General features: G+C 39.5%; 2 protein-coding genes across 2 annotated transcripts in view; both read right to left on the bottom strand.

Annotated features, from left to right (window-relative positions):
• The window catches only part of kcnh2b (potassium voltage-gated channel, subfamily H (eag-related), member 2b), a 302,801-nt gene extending 291,658 nt beyond the window's left edge, over positions 1-11,143 (bottom strand). Inside the window, exon 1 of the mRNA XM_017712338.2 lies at positions 10,379-11,143. Coding sequence (XP_017567827.2) covers positions 10,379-10,454 — 76 coding nt within the window. The 5' untranslated portion in view covers positions 10,455-11,143. The remainder of the gene's footprint in view (positions 1-10,378) is intronic.
• Positions 11,144-12,415: 1,272 nt separating this feature from the next.
• Positions 12,416-15,077, bottom strand: part of scospondin (subcommissural organ spondin) — a 128,063-nt gene continuing 125,401 nt past the window's right edge. Inside the window, exon 112 of the mRNA XM_037537369.1 lies at positions 12,416-14,018. Within this exon, the coding sequence (XP_037393266.1) occupies positions 13,996-14,018 (23 nt within the window). The 3' untranslated portion in view covers positions 12,416-13,995. The remainder of the gene's footprint in view (positions 14,019-15,077) is intronic.

The raw sequence follows: 15,077 nt of genomic DNA, 5'->3' as shown, positions 1-15,077 counted from the left end.
TGTGATGCACTTAAACATATATTGTACCCTGTAGCAGTTTTACAGTGACTCTACAGTGAGAATTAGGACTTCCAGAAGGCCCAAAGTAATTTTTCCCCTACAAAATTTATCCCACTCACTGGAAATTGAAAATATGATTAGTTGTTTCTACTGTCACTCCCTAATTACATTAAAGGTTGATCTAATGCATAAGGCCTTCAGTTGAGCTCCTGAAGGCTTATCTAACGGGATGGGTAGCTTGGCTGTATATACCTAGGAATCTTGTCAATATTTCATTTTTTTTTTTTTTTTTACAACCAAAATTTAACAATTAGTTACTACAGTAGTATTTACTACAATAGTAGTACTGCATGATTGTTGTAATAGTTCTTTCATATAAAAATTAACAAAGTAATGTATTGTAATAGTAATAAATAATAACGTATTTTAGTAATAAATGTGATGTAGAGAAATGGATTTCAGAAACCTAGAAATCATTAGACTTTGACCTACTTGCTGACCACATCATCAAATTGAACTGTGGTGAAATTTGAGATATTATGATACATAATTTTTTTTTTTTAAGAACTGCAACCTAATCTAACTGAAGGTCAGATACATGTGTTTTGTTATCATCTGACCATGACAGGTGTGCGGATGCATGGATTGCATTGTATCTGTCTATGAGTCTGGTAAATGACAATTAAACAGTGAAAAGATGACCCGAAGTCCAGAAGAGAAACATTTCAGGCTACTATCATTACACCAATATTCAGAATGTACTATAACTATAATAATGTAATTTGCTATAACACTTACTTTTCAAGGATATTCAATAATGTTTAATGACTGAAATAGAATACAGAGTGATTTAGTGTACCTTTACATTAAGCAGGTAAATGTAAGTGGTAAGCACAGCATAGCATTACACAGTGATGCTCTCACTAATGATTAAATGAAACCAGATTTACTGCTGTGCTAAAAACATCAGTAACAAAAAACCCTCAATGAGGTAAAGACTGTTCCTTTTCAATACATTAATAATGTTCCATTAAATATTTAATGTGCAATATAAGACAGGTTATAATATCACGATGGCTACCCAATGTCTGGTGCAAATATAAAACGATGCTCATCAACAATTGGCCAATGTCCTAGGATGGCTAAAGCACCTGACGACAGAGTGAGTAATGTCTTCTCAATTAATCATATAAACTAAAATATATGTGCACATTGCCAGTGCAATTAGGCAGCTTATGCCCTGGATCATCATGGCCCTTTTAAAATGGGAACACTATTCAAATACAAGTCCAATTTCTTTCACATGGCCCCAAATGCATCCTACACAACTTACAAAAGGGAAAACACTTCAGGTTGTCTAGCAACCAAAATGAGCTATCAGTTGTTATTAGAGATGCACAATGATATCAGAATCCTTTAGATATCTGCAAATAATTGCTTCAGTAGAATTATCAGCATTGGACAGATGTTTAGATTGGACCTTGTTGACTTATTCATTGTACTCTGGAAGAGCAGAATGTTTAGACATCAGTAAGTGTATTTTTACTTAGAAAAACATCATGTATCATCGAGTTTTGCCATCGCACTGATTTATTCAATTCCATCATCTGCACACTTGATTTAACATAATTAAGTATTGACTAGACAAACTAGGTTTTGGATTATAGTCACAAGATATACTGCCACAAGAAGAGGTTTGAAAATGGTTAAACGAACACACTGATATATGTACAACCCTACAGTTGGGACACTGTACAAAATGTAAATGTAAAACAGAATGCATCAATGCAATGATCGCAATGATCAATGCAATGATACAATGTGATGCAATGTACAAATCATTTGAATTCTATATTTGAAAGAAAAAAGTACAAAGATGATATACAAAATACTCAAACTACATTTTTTTAACAATTTTTACAAAATCATACATTTTTATACTTTTCAAAAAAGTTGGGATGAGGTCAACAAATGACTGATAAATTTGTGTAATACTAAAAAAGATCTGGTGGAACATTTCACTATTATTTAGGTTAACTGACAACAGGTCAGTAACGTGACTGGGTATAGAAAGAGCATTCTACAGAGTCTTTCAGAAGTAAAAATGGGTAGAGGTTCACCACTTTATGAGAGACTACACGGGAAACAATTCAAGATTAACGTATGTCAATGTAAAATAGCAAAAAACTCAGGGATTTCATCATCTATGGTACAGAATATCATTGAAAGATTCAGAGAACCCAAAGAAATCTCTAGGGACAAGGCTGTAAACCAGTACTGGCTGATAATGATCTTTGGGCCCTCAGGCGGCACTACTTTAAAACCAGACATGATTCCGTAGTGGAAAACACTGCATGGGCTCAACACAGTCACTGCATCCACAAACGCAAGTTAAAACTCTACCATGCAAAAAGAAACCAATACATAAATAGGATCCAGAAACACTGCCACCTTCTCTGGGCCCGAGTTTATTTTAGATGAACTGAGGCAAACTGAAGTGTCCTGCGGTCCAATGAACCAAATTTTCAATTCTTTTAATCAAATCAAAGATGCTGTGTCTTCTGGGCTGAGGAGAAGAGGAACCATCTGGCTTGCCATCAGCATGCAATTCAAAAGCCAGAATGTGTGATGGAATGGGGAGGGGCATTAGTGTGCATGGTATGGGTGACTTGCACATCTGTAAAGGCACCATTAATGCCAAACAATATATACAGGTCTTGGAGCAATGTGTGACAATCCAGATAATGTCTCTTTTCAGGGAAGGCCTTGCTTATTTCAGCAAGATAATGTTCAAAACATTCTGCACATACTACACCTGCATGGCTATCAAGTAACAACAGGAAAACATTTCACATTCAGAACTACAGTAATTGGTTTCCTCAGTTCTCAAATACTTAGTGTTGTTAAAAGAAGTGCTGATGCAACTCAGTGGTAAACATACCCGTCACAACTTTTTTGAAATGTGTTGCTGGCATCAAATTCAAAATGGGAATATATTTAAAAACAAAATAATTACATCTTAGTTTCAGCATTTTATTTATCTTTATACTATTTTCACATAAATATAGGATTTACTGATTTGTGATTCATTGCATTCTATTTTTATTTACATTTTGCACAGGATCCCAACTTTTCTGGAAATGTAAAAGCTCTAATTATTATATTCATATTATTTGCAATTTGTTTAATAGTAATGTTTTTCTGAGTAAAGAAAAGCATAATGCTTAAATAGCTTTTTGAATCCAACTTCCTGCAGTGGCTACTTTTGCACAGTACTGTATACATTTATATGCAAAATAATCATGGGTAATTATTCAACATTTTATCAAGTGTATGTATCAGCATCAGCAGATACATACATGAAAAATATTGTATACTCGCACCAGCCCAGAATTCCCATATCAGTGTGTTCCTTGTTTCTATCCTATTGCTCTGGTTTCAAAATACAGAATACAAAACATCCAAAGAACATCAGAATACAACACACATGCTGTGTCTATAATGAATGTAATGAAATTACATTCAAGGTTAACCTGCTCTTAAAGGAAGTGGAGCTCTGTTTTTGAGGTTTTGTGCCTGAGCATAATGTGCAAAAATAAGGCTGTAAGTGTTATAGCAGTTTGGTTGGAGACAGTTAATCAATGGATAAAGCCTTCCTGTCCTTGACAAGCTATTACTCAGTCACAGAGTCACCTGCATTATTACTAAGAATGGCTCCCACTCGGGATTCGCTGGCAGTATTTTTAAATGTCAGATTGTTTCTCTATGAGGCCCATAAACACTTTTTCCTCCAAAATAAGCCATAGCATAGCAATGCAACAATAAATGTAGAGTTTCATTCCCTCATGATAAATACATTTCACTTGAATGTGCTCAAATGATGGGTCATGATATTCAAATCATTGCTGCTGCTTTTAAATGGACCAAAGGGCCTTATGCTTATTGGTCAGATATGACACATGAATAAATGAATTAATCTCATGTCACTCATTCATTTTATTGTATAGCACTGGTGAAACTAAGATAAAGATACAGCACTTCATATTTCACTGTAAAACAATCTCTGTTGACTTCCACTTCACCTGATGTAACCTCCTACAGCCTTACCAATCAAACATTTGGCTAAAAGCTCTGCCAGCTGTAGATGGATAAAAAGCTGCAGTGCTGAAATGGAAGTGGGAGATAGAATGGTAGTGGACTGAGATGCCTCAGATAAAGTCTTGCCTACTGAAATAAAGACCAGGCAGCACAGGACAGTCTTGGTTGGACGCTGGATGAAATGTTAATGACAGAAACATCTAAGGTGACTCGTCTAGCAAAGGTGGGTGAAAAAAGGAACAACAAACACACATACAGCACAAGTGTAAATGTACCATCAAAGGACCAGCTATGGTCCTCCAATCGTATACCTTATTTTTTGGTGGGACTTTTACCCATTTTTTTTCACACTTATTCAGTTGTGGCCAATTTTTCTCACCAGCTACATCTTGCCCTGAAGGATGATTCCACCAAGCTTTCAAACTGCTGCTATCATTAGACAGCTCAACACACTTAGAGGAGGACGCTAATCGCCAATCTGTTACGTCAGCAAACAGACACCCTCACTGACTAGCATCACTCACATAATCACAATCACATAATGGTAGAGAAAGAGGACCATCCTACCCACCCAGAAAAAGAGAGAGGGACCAATTTTTAAGGTTTTGAAGATACATTACATTCACCTTCCTAGAGGCAAGGTGCATCGAGTCAATGCAACCAATTATATTCCCTAACTAAAGGTCCTGAAGACGTACAACTGGAGATGCTACCACAGTGACAAATGTTTACACCCTGAAATACATAATTAAGTACCTTTTTTTCTGAGAGTGCAATAATATAATACCTAATATATTATTTGTTTGCTGGTAAATGGATGAAATATCTGTAGATGATTCCCATAATAAACCTGTGTAGTATCAAATATGAAGTGAAAAAGAAATGAACAGTGTAGACAGATAAAGCACTGTCAAACACATAGACTCTTATGCAAAAGTTTGGGCACCACTGGTCAAATCACAATTTGGTGATTTTCAAAGTCAAACAAAATTAACACATCCCCTACAGAAAATGCATTTCTGTACATATTAATACACAACAGATGTTTATTTGTGGAATTTAACATATTAGGGAAAAAAACATAAAATGTGGCCTGTACAAAATCATAGCACATTTCATATATGATTTTTTTTTTTTGCCAAAATGCAAATGCAATTTAACTGGAGGTGTTCAAACATTTGCATATGACTGTATTAACATGTGACACCATCCATATATATATATATATATGGTGTCACATGTTAATGCAAGCTCAAGCTCCACTGGGTTATGTGAAAGATACTTCAAGAAACTGCCAATAAAACCTTTGCATCCCTGAGACAGAGAGAAGGCCTATTGTTCCGAAACTGGGGTAAGACAACCTTCTTTCTGAAAAGCAGCAGCTGTGCACTCTTATTCTAGAGTACTACAAAAGGAGTGTAGGAGTTACTCCAGTACACTGATCCAGGGCCTGTGTTCTAAAGTGTAAATACGGCAGGAGAACATATAGCACAGGGCCCAGGTTAGCAGCATTGATGCATGACTGTTACCAACAGCACAACGCCTACACACAATTAAACTCTAGACCAGACTCTTAATTCCACTCCTTAAATTCTCTGCCTCTGCCAGGCCTCAAAGCCAACTGGGCCACTGACGGGAGTTTAGAAATGAATCAGCTTGTCAATAATCCTTGGGTTGACTCAGGCCCTCTTGACAACATTATTTCTCCTCAGTGCCAATAATGCAGGTACACAAGGGAGATAAATGTCCATTATTCTCTTTAATGACCATCAATAAGCTTCGTGAACAGCATTCTTGAGCTCCCAAGGTCTTTGCTGAAGCAGCGCACAAGATACGCAGACTATATTCACACCACAAATGTAACAGCAAATCGAAAGCCCATTAGGCAAGCCCATCCCAAAGGGATGGTTTTAACACAGTCTCAATGTGCCATGTTGAGCTGGAAATCACACTGAAGGGAAACTGCACCCCCCCCCAAAAAAAAAAACGTTATGTGTTTTTCACAACTCATTTTCTGGCACTTTCAGAGGTGTTTATGACATGACTGCTTACACCAGCATTGTTTTGGGCACCAAGGAAGCAAATCCTGTGACGTCACTTGGACATGTCAGGCCTGGATTGGTGGAGACTGAGCCAGATCTTGATTTGTTGTAATTTTCAGTGAAAAGACTTCTTGGGACACTGACAGCACTACGGTCCAGCTATCCAGATGGATACAAGTTCTGCACTGGGCAACGGCTATAGTGATAATGGCCTGCAATCTCCTCTAGAGATGGGACAGAATGAAAATTCACATTCAAGATATAAGCCAGCAAAATCATTATACTATTATTGTAGTTTTGTTAAAATATCTGAAAAATGTTTTTGAAAAAACACGGTACATTGAATTCACTGCAGGCATTACAGCAATTAACTTCACACTGAACAACCTTTATCTTCCAAAAAAAATCTGACTATGAAATTATCACCAGCACTACATAAGTATATAAACGTGTGTTTTCCTAGCATGTGCTTTGCAGGGAGGCTGAAGCAGGAGGCTATTAACTTTCCACTATGACATTTTAAAAAGACAGTAATTATACAAGCTATGCCCTGCGATGGACTGGCGACCTGTCCGGGGTGTGTCCTGCCTTCTGCCCGATGGCCACTGGGATGGGCTCCAGTACCCCGCCCCCCCAAATCTAGCCCCATCGCAAGACTGAGGGAGAGGCGGCAATACGATACAGATGATACAGCAAGATTAAGAGTTTCACACTGATATATACACTATATTGTCAAAAGTATTCGCTCCTCTGCCTTCACACACATACAAACTTGAGTGACATCCCGTTCTTAATCCATAGGGTTTAATATGATGTCAGCCCACCCTTTGCAGCTATAACAGTATAGAATAATAACTCTTCTGGGAAGCCTTTCCACAAGGTTTAGGAGTGTGTTTATGGGAATTTATGACCGTTCTTCCAGAACCATATTTGTGAGGTCAGACGCTGATGTTGGACGAGAAGGCCTGGCTCGCAGTCTCCACTCTAATTCATCCCAAAGGTGTTCTATTGGGTTGAGGTCAGGACTCTCTGCAGGCCAGTCAAGTTCTTCCACACCAAACTCGCTCATCCATGTCTTTATGGACCTTGCTTTGTGCACTGGTGCGCAGTCATGTTGGAACAGGAAGGTTCCCCAAACTGTTCCCACAAAGTTGGGAGAGGAAAATGTCCAAAATCTCTTGGTCTGCTGAAGCATTAAGAGTTCCTTTCACTGGAACAGCATCTGCTGACCCCGCTCTGTCATTTTACGTGGCCGACCACTTCGTGGCTGAGTTGCTGTCGTTCCCAATTGCTTCCACTTTGTTATAATACCACTGACAGTTGACCATGGAATATTTAATAGTGAGGAAATTTCATGACTGGGCTTGTTTCACAGGTGGCGTCCAATCACAGTACCACGCTGGAATTCACTGAGCCCCTGAGAGTGACCCATTCTTTCACTAATGTTTGTAGAAGCAGTCTGCAGGCCGAGGTGCTTGGTTTTATACACCTGTGGCCATGGAAGTGATTGGAACACCTGAATTCAAATTACTTGAATGGGTGACAATACTTTTGGTATTATAGTGTATATATATTATTAAAACCAGTAACCATCCCATCCCTAACCATTTTTTCTTTTATAACATACAAGAACAGCTGGGCCAACAAGGTTCACAAATTATCACAAATATTGCATATGTGCCATATGATGCCTTGGCCATTAGCCTCAGTTTCCAATAAAGAACATGTGTGTTCTTGTATACACAACCCAGCACTTATTAGTTATATATCATCCACAGCAGTATATAGGGGAGCACTGTAACTGTTAGAGCTAGGCCAAAAACCCACCCACCTCTATGATAATGCTAATTTCTGTAAAAGCCCCTAAGGCATTATAGTAGTATGTTAGTGCTAAGCTAGCAGTGATTCACATGGATGTTTTTTGGCCGTTCTAGATCAAACATGAACATCTGAAGCTTGTGAATGACACTGAATATTTTATTTGAGGTTTGTAGCAGACATATATTTCACCTTGCATAAGTTTTGACTCTTCAGTAAAGAGCCTTGGCAGAGAGCTTCTACTGTTTTTAATTTATAACATCTGACAAATCAACATCTGACTGTTCAGGTCAGCATTCACACTCACAGTCAGTCCTATATCAAGGACTTCCAGAAAGCCTGGAGTTATATGTTTTTTATTACAATATTAATCTCATTTATAGGAAATCCAAACATATCTGCTTGATTTCACTGTCAATTCCAAATTATGTTGGTGGTTAATCTGACACATTAGGCCTTCAGTTCAGCTCTTGAAGTCCTAAGCAATGGGAGAGCTTGCTTGACTGTATCTACCATGATACCACACAGAAAAAAATCCTGATTGGACCATTTTTCACTGGCCATTTCAAGAATTTAACCCTTTTGTTTCCAACCAAAACTGAACAATGAAATAAGATTATCACTACAATGGTTGCATAGTTCAAATACAAACATGATGATCACATGAACAAAACTGAACTAAATGTATTTGTTATTTCACAGAAATGATTATGCCAAGAAGGCCTAATCATTATTAGTTTCACATAACAATACTAATTTTCAGCTTTAGTGCTTATTGAAAATTCACTTTGATGTTCACAGGACTGTCTAAAGTTTCCTTTGGTGTTTCTGTAAGAAAAGCAAAAAAGAGCAAAACAGTACCAAACAAGCTGAATCAGGTTTGTAAGGCTGTGTGTAACGCGATGAGGCTGAGGACAGTGATCCAACACGTCTTCATAAAAGCAGGGAGAACCTGGCGCTCGTCCGCTAGTTGGCACACTCTTCTACAAATGACCAGAGCCTGAAACCACTTGGATTCACGCAGTGTTGTTAAACATTCTCATTTCTAAGGTCCAGTGTGAGCATCCTTGCTGTACGCGCTATAACATATTCCAATAAATTCACACATCTCAGGGGCCGTTCAGCACAAAATATCGCAGTCAACACACTGACTAATGCAAAAGGGATTCATCCAGCACATGTTTTCAAAAAAGCTACTGCCTTTATGTTGATGCCTTGTCTGTTGAATGAATGGAGGGAAACACATATGACACAACACTTAATTGAATGACTGGTGCAAGCACACATCTTTATGATCCCCACACCGGTGAACTAATGACCACCAATAGCAGAAAACCAGACTAACACAGAGAATACAAACAAATATATTACAACATTAATGAATAGCTGACTTTCTTCTCCTTCTTAATTAACCAACTCATCTTAGTAAATAAAATGGACAGAGCAGCCAGATCGGACGCCAGCATGAACTGGGAGCTCTCAAAGCACACTGCAAAATAGTCCGCCTCAAATTTGTATTTAAAAATCAGTGAAAATAGCGAAAATAGTTACTGTCTGGTTTTATAAGGATGATGATGATTATTTGTATTGATAATTATGATTCTTAGCATTAATATTAATAATCATTATAATCATCATTACTTGTATTGCATATTAAAGTACAATGGAAAGTGTGTGTGACTTTTTTTTCCTCTTGTAATTTACGTTTCGCTTATGAAAACAGTCTAAATTTATTTTGGCCCTTGAATTTTCTGATGACTAATATCAATTAGTGAAAATAGTGATAATAATTATAATTAGTAGTATTATTATCATCATATTATTATTGTTACACATTAATTTTGTTGGTCATAATAATAATAAACCAAAGTCATCTTAATAATAATAATAATAATAGTAATAGCCAATCTTCATAAAGTTAGTTTCCAAAATAATAGTTATTTATATTTTTTACATATATGTATTTTTTCTCTCTTGATTTGATCTCAGTAGCCGCCCTTTGCACTCTATGAAAATGTAATGCTGAATGGACCCATAAGATGCCCCAAAACTGCCTGGAATAAAACTGATTTACATGAACTTAAATTAACAGCTAAGACTAGTTTTAGACCTTCTCCTGTGAAGTTCCCATTTTGCAGAAACTTTTTGATTTACTTGATTTTTTTTCACATCGACGATAATCATCATCACGTCGTCATCACCACGAAAACCTCTAAAGCCGATGTAAGTATGAATGAACTGTATATGCGGGGAGTTTCATAGCAAACTGCTGTATGTCTGTAATAAGACCAGGTCTGAAAGAGTAACAGCTGATGTAGAACAGCGCTTTCGCTCAGTGCACGGTGTGTGTCAGTTAACGCCTCTGTAACGCACATAACTGTGTCTGGAAGTGGCGTCGCTGATGTCTCCGCTGCACTTACTCTGGCTCTCGAATTTCCTGATGATGGTGTCCAGGAAGGTGTTCTGGGGCGCCACGTGCCCCCTCCTCACCGGCATCCTCACTCACAGCATCACACACGCTCACACACTCTCGCGCTCTCAGCCCGGATCTCCCGCTTCTCCCTCACAGTCAGTGACTCCGCGGCCCGTTTAGCTCCTGCCGCTCCGCCTTTATTTACTCCAGCTCAGTCCGCCGGGGCCAGAGTCTCACCATCACTTCTCCTCCTCCTCCTCCTCCTCCTCCTCTCTTCCAGCCGCACGCTCTCCTCGCGTGTACGGTAGAGCCTCCTCGCGCGCGCCTCCCTCACAGCGGAGAGAAAAGCGCGAAAAGCGCCGCGTGAGCACCAACACGACCAGAAAGACCCCAGAAACTAAACTTCCAAACTAAAAACCTGCCCCTTCACACGAAGCTGCTGCGAGGCGTCGTGCGAGTCCGACAGAGACCGAAAGAAAGAAAGGCACGGAAGGAGGAAAAACAGTGAAGAGCTCCGTGCATCAGCGAGGACGGTTAAAAAAGGCTCGGGCTGTGCTGGAGGCGCGCGGCACTGATTGGCTGAAGGCGCTGGGGACAGGTGCTCTGTGTGTGTGTGTGTGCAGGTGTGTTGTGGTCGAGTCCTCGCTGTCTCTCCCTCACTCTCTCCCTCCGCTGAGAGGAACAAAAACAAGCGAAATGAAAGCACAGAGCGAGAGCGCGAGTGCGTGCGCGCGCGTGCCCGTCTCCTCTGGCTTTATGTGCTTCAGCGCGGGGGTTTCACACTGTACGGCTCTACGTCACCGTGGATGTGGGGTTTCCCTACCGGCGCGAGACAAAGGAGGACTCAGCACACACACACACACACACACACACACACACACACACACACTCGAGCGTGCGCGCAACGACACCCCACCCCAAACACACACGAGCGCGCATCGACACCACCCCCAAACACACACGAGCGCGCATCGACACCACCCCCAAACACACACACGCACGCACACACTCTCTCTCGGTCTCTACTTTAGGATTCCCCTCGAGCGCAGCGGCGCCTCATTACTGGCTGAAGTGTTTTTAATTTTGGGGGAAAAACATCAAACGCACTCCTCTTCCCCTCTCAGTGAGAGAGATAGAGAGAGTGCGGGGGATTCAGAGAGTCCACAAGGGGGCGCGTCACACTTTCCTTCATCAACTCCCATATTTAGTCAGGTGCCCGCTGGCTCTCACACTCACTCTCTCTCTCACTCACCCGGCTGTCTTTGAAGAATCCCACCAGTGAAATGATCCAGCCTGCCCTCCTCCCCCACCTCTCACCCGTTCACCACCATTCTCCTCTCTCTATGACACGTACACATACATGCAAACACATGCTTCAGCTTGTATTATCTTTAAGGGGTCCTCACCACCACCATCTATATGACTGGCTGGATGCTGCAGAGCTTAACAATAAGGAATACTCCAACACTTTCAACCCTTTTCGACCTAGTTTCTGTCAGCTCCATCTGCATCATGTCATGCATTTTGCCATGAATGTTCATTTTGACGTTTCCCTTGTTGGGGGGCGGGGGTGGGTGTGGGGTGCTTAAGCGTGTGCCTCTTGGTTTTATAATCAGGTGAAAGTGGGGAACCACACACAGTTTGGCTTTTGCTTGATATTGTGGATATTGTTGCTGCTGGCTGGCATGGCACCTGAGACTTTGGAGATGCAGATGACCACACAGAGGGGCCCGTGGCACACACTCTGTTGAAAATGGATTATTCATGTTATGTTTGCTGGTTAGAGTTATTTATTTGTGTTATTTGGTGTCAGGGACTGGGCTAATGTTTGGGTTTTGTGTGTGTAGGTGTGTTGGGGACAGGGAGAATCACCGAAAGGTGAAGTGTGTGGATGGTGGTGAGTGGGCTGGTTTTAGTATTTTGTTTGTATGTGCATGTCTGACAGGTGTGCTCAATAAAAATAACTTTTTTTGCACCAGAAGCATGGCTACCCCTGTGTTTCTTCTCTTGCCAAAGGTACAATAAAAAAAGTGTCTTGAGCGAGAAGTTTTTTAATATAAGCAACCTACATATAAAAACAAACTTTGTTTCCTGGACCTGTTAGTTGTGAACACTTCAGACAAACGTCACCTATAGGCAGGGTTCATTGTAATAGATGGAGAGGCTTGTTGTAACATTTGCTTAAAAGGCTGGTAAAACTAAACAAAGAAGTAAAGAAAGAAACAAACTATTCGGTGTTTGGATCACACAACCGAAATACAGCAAATAAATGCATCAAGATAAATATGATTGGTGAAAAGAGACAACAAACTTAATTTCAGCACAAAGTAAAACAGAAAATATCAACAATACAAAATCTAATTACCTATATTTTCTTTCTGGTTAATATATGCATAAATAAACTTTTAAAAAACTCTTTTTAACCGATGTGTGGGATGCACAGACCACTGTTCTCGTTGGGAGGCTCAGATGTAACACTACTAAAGCTAACCCCACCATATGGCAACTTTAGCCTGACTAGCTCTTACTCTGAGTTGTTTACATGCTTCAAATGGTGTCATAGCACAGACACCAGGAGGTTAATTATGACTTACATGACAACTTAGAAATCAAGAAACATTTATGATGAAAAAAAATATTTTGTGGTACAAAAACAGGTTTCGGGTTGAATTTTAAGAAATGTCTGTCCGATTGCGGTCAAAATTCGCAGATGATAATATGTGGATTCAAGAACTTGCCTAAAAGCATCTTCAACAAGAGCATGTTAAACTTTACCCAGCATTAATTTGTGGTCTGCTCTCCCACACTGTATTTTGAGCCACCAGTTCTTTTGTTCTTCTCATGAAAAGAATTACCTGTGGTAATTTGCCATATTAGATATAGTTAAAGTTAGGTAAGTGGGTTAAACCGGTACATTTACAGAAAGGTTTATTAATGTCCTTATAATCTAAACTAAATAAAGTTTGTTATGATGTGGCAAATACATTAGGTTTAAAAGGGACAAATTCTTTTAAACTCAGGAACCAAAAGCTTTCTGTTAAACCTTTCATCACTTATCCTAATAAAAGCTGCTGTTAAAGCCAGGATTTGCTTCCAGCATGAACATTTTTTTTGTTTTTTCCATCATCTTTGGGATGTTCAGTCCCTGCAAAGAACTAAAGAAATATAATACACATAAAATACATACAAATACACTGATTGTGAGCAGGCCTGTGTTGTACACAGCACCCCTTACTTTGGCCCCTTTCAATAATAAAACAATATATTTAGAACTAATTATATAAACATAAACCAAAGTCAATGAAATCAAACAGAATATATATATATGTATGTATGTATGTATGTATGAGCACAGTGTAGAGCACAAAATTGACTAATGAAGCTCAACTTGCAATTCAATGTGACAGCATATATAAAAATGAAAAGTAAAAAATGAGTAAAAATAATTGATTAACTCATAAAACCCATAATTTAAAAGCTGTACAGAATATAGATAAATCTGAGAGCTTCAGAAAGTACTCTATAAAATATTTCAGTCATATAATGACTACAAGCTACATAAAAGTATACTGGAGGTGTTACAGGATATTTTTTCTCCAAAGTTGTTCATCCCTCCAAAGCAACTCAACGTCTGGACAGATCTCCTCCTGTGGGAAAAAGAACAGAGAATGTTAAATCAACAGTAGTCAAACATGAGTGCAAAGCTGACATTGAATAACACTGCTCTAACACAGTCCATTAGAGCAAACATGGCTCTGTAAAACCGTATGATGACAAATGTGACCCGCTAAGTGACAGCCAAAGCTATTCAATTAGCTAATGTAATCAGCTACATTGATGAATGGCCTGATGTGTAATTGCTGGGGGGGAGACCCTGATGCAATTATACATGTTTGAAATGCAAGCACGCATCGCATTGAGGGTAGAACAGTTTCATCAAAATGCCGAGACGCTAAATGGAGAGAACGTTCTCCAGTGATGGAGAGCAGGGTTGTTGTCACGACAACAGACCGTGAATATCCTGGATACAGTAGCTCTAATCAGAGCCAGTCTAATGCTGGAGACACAGAGCACTGACAGATTGTAAATCTGAACTGGGACTGGTTTTATTGTTTTTGCGGTTATGATGAAAGCTGGGACAACAGTGTGACATGCTGATGGTGACTCATTTGTAATGCAGTGAAATGACAGCAGGGCAAATCAGGTGAAAGCACAGCAACTGTAAACAAGGTGTCTTGTATGAACTGTGAGAATTGTTTTGAAGGTGGCTTTCATACAATATTTGAGCGTTTACTGCGTTTTCCCTTTTGTTTTTCCTCAGGGCAAAGATTCATAAGACAAGCCGTTCTCCATCTCTGTCACATCTCTGCCTGACAACGAAAACAGTGAAAACAAAAGGCATGATCCCGCCCATCACTACAGACATGCATAAATGCCATGTCAAATGACACGTTTCATGACACTTTCATAACAACAATGTCAGGTGGGATGTTCCATAATCGAGATGTTTGCAGGGAGGCTGGTGAAAAGTGAGAGAACTTAGAGTGTAAAGAGTGAGGGTGTATAAGCCTTCACCAGATGACAGAGGTACACTGGAGCTGTGCCACGAACTGCTCTGCATGTCAAAATAAGGTTTTTTGATCATTTTCACTTTCACAAATTTTCACTAAAATCAGCAAAACATGCAATATGACTGGGGTGCCCAA

The sequence above is a fragment of the Pygocentrus nattereri genome, chromosome 3 (assembly GCF_015220715.1).
Source record: "Pygocentrus nattereri isolate fPygNat1 chromosome 3, fPygNat1.pri, whole genome shotgun sequence".
In the NCBI taxonomy this organism is placed as follows: Eukaryota; Metazoa; Chordata; class Actinopteri; order Characiformes; family Serrasalmidae; genus Pygocentrus; species Pygocentrus nattereri.
Note: the sequence above shows the minus strand (reverse complement) of the source record. Positions and strands in the feature narration are given on the sequence as shown.